The sequence below is a fragment of the Punica granatum genome, chromosome 2 (genome assembly GCF_007655135.1).
Source record: "Punica granatum isolate Tunisia-2019 chromosome 2, ASM765513v2, whole genome shotgun sequence".
In the NCBI taxonomy this organism is placed as follows: domain Eukaryota; kingdom Viridiplantae; phylum Streptophyta; class Magnoliopsida; order Myrtales; family Lythraceae; genus Punica; species Punica granatum.
Window position 1 is genome coordinate 7,307,298 of NC_045128.1, and position 9,835 is coordinate 7,317,132.

The window sequence follows — 9,835 nt, forward strand, 5'->3', positions numbered from 1 at the left end:
CGAGTCAAACCGGTCCACTGGAGGTAAACCTCTCCCGATCTTCATTCATAAAACTTGAACCTAAATCTTGCATAAGGGAATAGGCGCCGAACCATATTCTATACCAACACATGGTGATCGGGAACACGTATAATTACACGACCATCAAGGGGGAAGGATTAAGGACTAAAACGCGGCTGTCAGAAGAGTGATTGGCTTCTAAGAGTTATTAATGGCTAAGCTTGTAACTATGTCCGTTCATAAATGTTCGGACATGTTTTATAGACTTTCGCTTCAAGTGATAAATTAATTCATGTGATTTCGCAATTGATGCGGGTCTATGTCTTGTGAGTATATAGGCAAGTATTAGCCACCATTTTCGCTCGGACGGGGAGCAATAAAATAAAATTTCTCGTTTTCACTTCCTACATATGTTCTGGGTGACCTTTTGATTTATTCAAATCAATAGAGATATCATGTACTTAGTGACCATTCGACTTATTCAAATCAATAGACCTGACTCTCTTTGATTTGTCATGTGTTAACTTGACTGCAATACGTAACCGATCAACACTACATATTTTCAAAAATAAATATGCTAAATTCTATAAAATGATACATCTAGAAATTCTCCTAATTCAAAATTTTACTGATATTTTTTAAATAATCACTGAACATTGTGTAAATTACAACTCAAATCATAGTGAATGAGATTTTGAATTAGGAGAACTTTTACATTGATTTTTATGAGAATATACGAATACTCTAATTGTTAGTGATTACAGGAAAAGCTAGAATATTATTGAGAAAGTATGCCTGAAATTATTTAGATTTCAGGAAATATTATATTATCTTTTTGGTTAATCATATTTTATTATTGGAAAACTATATTGTAATATAACATTTCGGTATTTGGTTTGAAAATGAATTAAAAGGGAAAATTTAGTAATTTTATAATAATATCGTCGCTATGTTATATGTATTTAGATGCTAAAATAAATGCAATTAAATTTAAAATAACATGTAAATTTTATTTTTTTCAAAGTCTTAACTATAATATCATATGTATATTATATGTATTTTTGGGTGAAAACAAACCGATATATTTTACTTTTGATATATTTGGATATCTTGAAATGAATGAAGTCAAACAAATTAAAAGAATAAACTAGAGAAAGAAAGCATCAAGTGCTTTTTTTTTTGTTACATTGGGAGACCCAGGTCCTAATATACATTGAAAAATAAATTTTAATAAGTAATAAATTAATATAAATAGTCTCCAAATAATATTAAATTTGAAACATGTTAATTATTAGGTAAAAGTATGGGCTCAAGTGCATTAATTATGTTGGGGGAAATCTTTCCCCAAGAATTGCTAATCTTTCCCGGGAATGACCGGCAAACCGAGCAACCTCGGGAGGTAATTTCTAGGTTGGAAATGGGAATATAATTCCTTGCTGGCAATCGATTGCATTTGACCTGCACGTGCAAAAAAGAAGAATGTTTACTGCCCCAAAGGGAGGAAAAAAAACAAAAATAAAGAAAAGGAAATAAAGTTCGGGAGTTGGTTCCTGAAATAATTAAAACGAGCATCATTTCAGTATTAGCTGAATTTCATCATTTATCAATTCAGCAAAAAAAAAAAGAATTTCAACATATATTAATTCGGCGAAAGGACAATCATGCACTCACTTGGCACCGCGAAAAGCTCAGTTGCAGAGTGCAGGACTACTTCACGCGATGGATTGATTCTGATCCTCAACTTAGGCATCTAATTTCTCATAGTAGAGTTCGATGCCGAGGTAGTTTGTAATTTTGTTTTGGGGCTCCACACACGAGAACCTTCCGTTAATGCCAATCATTCTAATTGCAAGACCGGCTTTCGGAGATTCATAGACTTCAGGGTGTAACCCGCACATTCCGTGAAGCCAATGCCGCAGTAGGCGCCTTAGCTAGATTAGCACGAGAAGACTATACTAACTATCAGGATGTCGTGTATTTCAATGCGCCCGCCCACAGGGGCAGTCCTCGACTATCTCTATGCGGATGTAGTATGTAGTATGTGTTAAATTTCCTCGCCTTGTTAGTTCTAACAAAGTAAAAATAAAAATAAAAGTCTACGCATCGATGCCGTGGCCAGATCTTTAGTTCTTAGGGTCCCTGGAAATATTTAAATATCAGTTTAACACAGTTTTTAGTCATATTTCAATTGTACCATAAATATTTTGCCCTGTCGACGTATGCAAATCGTATCATGTAACGTCTGTATAGTGTATACTATGTTTGACTCGATCACTTTTGATTGGCCAGACCAATTAGTATTTGCTGACATGTACACATCTTGTCATGCCACGTGTGTTTTCGACTCGATCAGTTTAATTATCTAGACCAATTAATCAGACCGCTTGGTACCAACGAAACTAGCTGATTAGGCAGCAATAATCAATTCCCATCGTCGGTTCAAATTAAACAACATAAAGACGTTGGGTAACAATCCTTAAAATGTTTTTTAACATCGTGTACCTGAACCAGTGGCTCAGAAGATGACTAATAATTGTCCTTTTGAACAGTAGAGGTGGGGTTTGCTCTTATCTTCATGCCAAGGCTCCACCTAATTTTTTCAAAAGTGACCGTGGATTGTGCTAAACTTTCAAAAGATGATATGTTTGGACTAGTTCGTTTAGATTTTAAGCTCAAGACCCTACTTTATTTCTCGGTAGATATATTCTTTCATTCGATAAAACCGCTTCTCTTTTCATTTACGCTCTGAATATACTATACTGAGCTTAATTGACAAATTGTTTTATATTCTCTTTACACTTAACACGATAAACTGGGAACTAAGGTCGAATTTGGGAGGCAGTAGTCATCACTTCGCGCTTTGAGCGTCAAGCCACGCTGCGCGAAGATCTAGTCCTGAAACTTTATAGCAGGACTCACGAAGTCGGAGTAGTCCCAAAACTTTATATAGTTTGATCGTCGATTTCCAACGTGAGACTCGGCCTGGTAGCCCCTTGTGTCACTCCCAGCAAGATTTAGTTCGACTCTCTTTGGAAGACCAACCGATCGAAAAGGTCAAATCAGTGAATAATTTAATGCTTTTAGATCTCATCCATCCACGAAGTTCACATGCCCTGCCTTTACATTCGGACAGCCTCCTTGTGTCCTCATTGCCCTTTTCGTAAATAGGGATGGAAAACCGATTCAGTGTAATAACACTCGGTTCTTTACGGCAGTTACGACTATTTCTACAATAATACACAAAAACAATTTGAAACTCGTCAATTTTTTATCCCTTTCCCTTGCATTTCTTCATGCTGATGTTCGGGCCATTGTCTGAACACGTTATCGAACGTCCGTAGCTGCAAAGGAGGGTCTGCAAGCAGAAGCCAACCCTTTTTTTATTTTTTAATGCCTCATTCATTTGTAATAAATTGTGCAACTAAACGTCTCACATTTCTTTCGAAAATATTTGACAGTTGGAAATGATGGTAACTACGATATATAGTTGCTTTCTTTGTAATTTGTTATATAGAATTCTAACAAAAAATTTGTCCATACCAGCAATACTTGTTGCTTATTTTCCTTTTGGAATGGTTCAAACTTTATATAGTTAGTTAAGAATAAGGTTTGAACTTAGGATTTGAAAACCGTAAACTCCTCCATTTCTCTAGGGACTAATGTCAACATCTTGTAACTGCCAGGTTTATTTTAACTAATGTGCGGTTCATAAAGAGTAGTATGCATAGGTCATGAGAATAAGATCAAGCAATCGAGTTATATAGACCGAAACAAACTCTCGGATGATTCACTTTGGCAGGACTATTATTTTACAAGCTGCAATATCAATGAAGCAGCGAGTGCGAGTGCACGTACATATAATTGTCCTTTAAATGTAATGCCCAATTTTGCTACGACATAAAAATAAAATTTCTGGGCTAATTTAAGTATCTAAAGGGGATAATGTGCAAACCATCTGTCTCCCATCGCAGAGCACTCCTCTTGTTTATATAAGGCTGCTATGTGGCCCCCATTCTGTGCGCTCAAAAATGCACCCAAAAAAATGTGTATATTTTCCAGTCAGTCTAGGCTAAATAAATTAATAAATAAAAAGAAAATCGAACATAACCTCGACATTCACAACCCGATGTTATGAGAAACGGGGCCGGATTGAGATTGAGAATTCAATAATACATACGTAAATGATTAGACGGATCTGATCTTACCTTAACTGTCACAAAATCAAGCACATAGTCGTTTAGTTTGTACTCTTCGGTGTACCTAATCAAATCACGGCAAACATATTACAGAAAAGTAAGATTTTCACATGAACGAAGGAGGGCCTAGGAATTCAGGAAAGTAAAGAAAGAAAATTAACTAGTGAAGAGGAAATTTATTTGCGGAAAATAATTGATTAGTTTGGGGAAATTGCCTTACCCGGCAACTTGACCATTGTGGTACCATGCCCTCCAAGAGTCCCCTAGGGTCAAGTTTAGAGTTTGGATCCATTCTCTCGTTGCAATGTGCGGAACAGACATGTCGTGGTCACCACTGTCCCGAAAACAAAATAAAACGTTATGATCTTATCATATCAGCACTACTTAACTTATTCATGAGCAAATATAATCCTTTCTTATTTATCAATATATATATATATATAAATAATCCTTTCATGAGATCTCTAAAATAATTAAACTTGTGCACAAATATTAATTAATAACAGTTTTGATAATCTCAAATCGTTTCCGGGTCTCATCAGCTAGATTAAGTGATATCACACAATTCATACTACAAAAAAAAGTGCAATTAAATAATATTTAAGTGCTTCGAAATAGAGAAAGAGTGTGCAATGCAGTTTGCAGGCGGTTGCCTTCTTTATGGGGTTTTTATTTTTATTTCCTTATACTAAATTAATAAGTCTCTCCAAAAAAAAAAAGCAGAAAATAAAAAAAAGGATAAACACCTGTAGATGAGAGCCCTGAGTTCCGACTTCAAAGAGAAGTTTCTGTGATATTCAATGACACTAGAGATCTCTTCGGTATACGATAAGCTCATATTGCACAGCTTCCAAAAGTCCTTTGCCCCCTGTTTTTCCCCACAAATGCACAGTCCCTTAGCCGTTAGATAGAACGATTATGTACATTATGAATTGGGTCAGGACTTTACCCAATTCAAAAGTCCTTTGCCCCCTGTTTTTCCCCACAAATGCACAGTCCCTTAGCCGTTAGATAGAACGATTATGTACATTATGAATTGGGTCAGGACTTTACCCACCTCGCGAACATTTAGGGCCGCTTGAACGGTCTTGTCGTTCGCCCATATGCCAGCCAGCACCTGCTGATAACTCTGAAAGGATAACAATAGCAGATGTGACGATCAGCGTTCATTTTGTTCCATAGGACCTAATAGCTATATATATATATATATAGATAGGTAGACCAAATTTCTGGTGATCCGGGTCCGACTCCTCCCATCCAATGGCGCTGGGAGGAGACTGTAGGCATCAGAAATCGATCCGTCCGTACATACCCTGCACCAATAGGCTTGGTCCTTGTTATGGGAGAGGAGGAGGTCCTGTGTTTTCTCTCGGAGGGATCTTCGTCTCTCCCAATTAACGGTCGCTTCGGTTGGCTCTGGAGATGCAAAGCCGCATGTAGGCTCTGTCACTTGCTGCAAATTGATTTCCTTGATCAGCTGCACAACCCACAAAAAAAAAAAAAAAACGAAGTTATAATTAGCTAGTTTAGAGAAATTTCATTTCTAATGGATTAGCATCATTAATCGTTTATTGCAGAGACTGACAGTTTCGAAGGTTTCGAGAGCTGATGTGCATTTTTCGTTGTCCGTCTGCACCGTCACGAAGTCGCCATTGCAGCTCTTGTTCGCCGTCTTAAATTTGGGGGGAGGGAGACACAGATTAGTTTTGGAGTTCATAAATAAAATGTATATGTGGCTATGCATGACGGAACTTATATCTTAGGATGGATCGAGTAAATGTTTATTTACTCACTAGGAAGAGCTCGTCCGGGATTAGGCCCAGCCTGTTGGCAAATGAAAGTCTTGAATTACTGTCAACGAACGTATCCGTCTTAGGACTTCCAAGCACATAACCCTGTCAAAATGCCCAAAAAATTGGAGGAAGAGGAACAGCCTAATTAATTATCGTCATTACCCTCATAATTAGAAATATGCCTACAATTAATAATAATTATCAACTATTGACATTTTTCGACCAAAAAAATTATTGAGGTTTATCAAATTAAAGATAGGCTATAGATTATTACTTTTAGATTAATCCGACGATATTGACCTGCCATGTTACCTGCAACACACTCATGCAATGTGAGATCGATGCAATAAAAGATTAATTTTATAAAATTAAAATGTCCCAAGACTTTTAAAATATTTGTTTTTTTGCCGAAATTTTATTTTTATTTTTATTGTTTGATTTGTCAAAAGCACCAAAATATGTAGCGCACTTTCAAAGCCTGCCGAGTCGCCTCTTACAATTTTGAAGAGGACCGTTCAACTGAGTGGAGATATAAATACCGGAAATCACTTATGGCCATTTTCGGGCATACGTGGATAGAGAAGACTAAATTGCATAAAAGACAAAAGTATAGAGACCAAATTAGAGAGGCCGAAATTTATGTGTACCATCAAGTATGTGTTGGATGACGAGTGGAACAATGACGCCGGAGTAAGAATCTCCGTTGACGTACATTTGGTTCGATATGTACTCCGGGTGTTCAAGCAGCCACTGCACAATACTCAATTCTACGTTAAATTGCAAAAGAAAAGGGAAAAAAGAGGAAAAACTAATGGACGCAATACTATTCTTGGCACACAATGCAGACACCGTTCGAGCTCAACTAACCTTCCTTAGAAATTGGTAGATGAGTTGCGCCGATGTAGTGTCGTCACTGTTGGCGTAACCTTCTTGTGTTTTTGAGTAGGAAAATCCGGTTCCGACCGGTTGATCTACGTATATTATGTTGAGTGCCTGCAATAATATATGCATCATTGATTTTATAAGCAATTTTGAGCTCTGTCCTTTGCGCCCCCCCCCCCCCCCCCCCCCCCCCCCCCCAAAAAAAAATAGTTAGTCTTTATCTGACATTGACATTGTATTGGCTATAGTGATAAAAGACTAGGGTAAGAATTTCTTTGTATTCCCCTTTGAACTCGAGCGAAGTTACAAAATTTCTATTAGATTTTGTCGCATTTACCATTTTTTTCAAATGAAATTATCTTATTTTCTCCCCCGACTTTATACATCTCTTTATACTTCGTCCCTTGAACAAAATTCCTAAATCCGTCCCTACCTGGAAGCATATCAATAAAGTGGACTTTTAAGTTTTAAATCTAGGAGGCCATACTAGTTATTCCTGGCCACATTCTAGAAACTATAGGAAACTAGCTCATAAAATACATTTCTTTTTGTCCACCCCACATTGATGAAGGCGCAAACATTAATATAATTGTTTGCTTAACGGACTACAAGAATAAATATTACAAATATTTTGAGTACTCAATTGAAGAAAATTTAAAAGTTTAAATGCAAAAATGTTCACACCTTAGTCCATGTATATGGGTTTAGCCGGAGAGAAGGCAAACTCCCATTGTATCCATCATAGATGAAAGAAAGAGGACCTGCATACACATGTTAATCTAGCATGTCAACGCACGCATACCAAATATCATAATATATATGTTCCATAACTTCATCTCCAGGTTCCGGCACTCGTTGGGTCTACCAATTGAATACGTCCGAGGTGGCACTGTCATATTAGACACATGTCGTAAATTTTGGCACGCGATCAACTGAACTCACCCATATATGGAGAAGATCTTTTGTGTAACGGAGGTACTACATCGGATTATGTCACATATTAGTTTTGTCAATAATAGATTTTTCTTATTTTTGTTTACGTACTAAAAATCAAAATGACAAATATTTATTGATTTGTGACATTACCATATGATATCTCCGTTGCATACAAGACTTTCTCCCACGTATGATATTTTCTTTCGGAGCAACTATTAAATAATTTTCTATTTTAATTGCTGTCACCTACTTTCTGGTTGGTTCAGTCTAGGCAGCCTACTAGAAGTCATGTAGCATACAAATAAGGCAACAAGTAGAAATCAATTTTTTTTTCTTCGGTAAGCGGCAAAAATAATAGATTAGTGGGGCACATGGTACTTGAACCAAAGACCAGCATTTTAATGGAGAAGAGGCAATCATCATGGGCATGAGCCATCAGAACTGAAGGACAACAGGACAAACAAAAAGGTTTTTTTTTTCCCTGAATATTAGAAGTAAAAAAGGAATCTTTCCGAAAGCGATTGGTCTGTCTCCCAAGGATTAAACTCCAGTTCTTCTCCTTTCATTCATTGATTATTCATTCCATACTTAATTTCAGATGAGCTAGAAGTACCTCTATCTCACAATAAACCAGGAAATTAACAAACGATAAATTGGGGGAGGGATCAAGAAATTATCGAAAATTTTTTCATTAATAATTTGTTTGATTCAGAGGACACCCTCAACGCCATATGATCCCATATGTAGTTTGTTGGTACTTTCACCCAACGCCACCTTTGGGTACTGTGGGAAGTATTTAAAAATGTCCCTTTTTATATTTTTTACCTCAATTTAGAAGTGTGTCCGTTTGATACTCTTATATAATACGCATGCATGGTGCAATGGAGGATCTGTTTACGGTCGATTTTTTAATTAATTAATTTCTTAACTATATGAAATTGAAAAAGAAGTATAGGGGTGCGGGAACAGGCATACCGCTCTCGTAGAAGAAAGCGAGCAGGGCAGAGCAACCCGGGCCACCGGCGAGCCAAAGTATTAGCGGGTCGAGCGAAGGCGACCGCTGCGACTTGACGAAGTAGTAGAATAGCTGCACAGAGTCTGTCTCCCCTACCCCAATGTACCTATTCGGTAACAAGAGGTTCGGAATTTTAGACTGCATCTTTCAGTTACGAATAAAACCTATGCGCTTAAAAAGAGATGGGGAGAGGGAAATAAAGGTGAACATAAAATTCCTTTCCTAGGAGAATTGTCCCGAGTCGATCGGGATGATACTAATGTATCATACCACCCTCCCTCTCAGACTTCAGACTTTAAAGGGAGATGTTTTAATGGAGTCTTCATGGTACTAAATAAAGATCAGAAAATGTGTATCCAACGATGTATCGACTCGACAAAATAGATAAACATGAGAATGTGGGAGTGTCGATTTTGGTTCGTCGATACTCAAAGGGACACAATTCGAGTTGCATTATGTACTCACCCGGTTTCCATTGAGAATGGAAGCTCACCATCATATCCCGGAAGGGTCTTTACGATGGTTGCTGAAGAAGCGATCTCCGGTATCGTTAGGGACGAAAAGAGGACGACGAGGAGGAGGCAGAAGCCAGGCATGGCCTTTGGATGGCTACTATTACGATGAGTGCTCTCCATTATTCCCAGAATAATTCCGAGGTTTCAGAAGAATGAAACAGAAATATATATATATATATATGTATGTATGTATGTGGGGGGACTTCTATCTGGTGATGTCTCTCACCTGTAAAATTTCCGTTTCTGTGGTGGTAAATATGTCCACGTCATTCGTATACAAATATCGCATGTATAACCACCAATCTTCCACTTCAGAGCTTGACATCATGTGCTGACCGCTGAGCATGTTCGACGTCACGTCCATCTCAGCAAAATATCTAAGTCTTCGATTAGCGTAAAACGAGCTGAAAGAAGTCCTGGAAAAAGCTTTATACCCCTCCCTTATTATTTTATATCATATTTTTTTAACATTATTTTACCCAGAGGCAGAGCTGACAT

At 37.4% G+C, this 9,835-nt stretch overlaps 1 protein-coding gene across 2 annotated transcripts; it reads right to left on the reverse strand.

Annotated features, from left to right (window-relative positions):
* Window positions 1-3,737: 3,737 nt before the first annotated feature.
* LOC116196459 (serine carboxypeptidase-like 18) lies at window positions 3,738-9,492 on the reverse strand. 2 transcript variants are annotated; one of them, XM_031526187.1, is made up of 14 exons: window positions 9,288-9,492; window positions 8,783-8,928; window positions 7,556-7,632; window positions 6,857-6,982; window positions 6,637-6,739; window positions 6,264-6,301; window positions 5,990-6,091; window positions 5,782-5,868; window positions 5,509-5,673; window positions 5,254-5,325; window positions 4,943-5,064; window positions 4,417-4,530; window positions 4,206-4,260; window positions 3,738-4,014 (listed from the first exon to the last, which is right to left on the reverse strand). In XM_031526187.1, exons 1-14 carry the CDS (start codon window positions 9,455-9,457, stop codon window positions 3,931-3,933), a joined length of 1,461 nt encoding a protein of 486 aa, XP_031382047.1. In that variant the 5' UTR covers window positions 9,458-9,492; the 3' UTR covers window positions 3,738-3,930. The 2 variants fall into 2 exon arrangements, with proteins under 2 accessions (XP_031382047.1, XP_031382048.1); XM_031526188.1 differs by having other exon boundaries at window positions 3,738-4,021.
* Window positions 9,493-9,835: the final 343 nt, after the last annotated feature.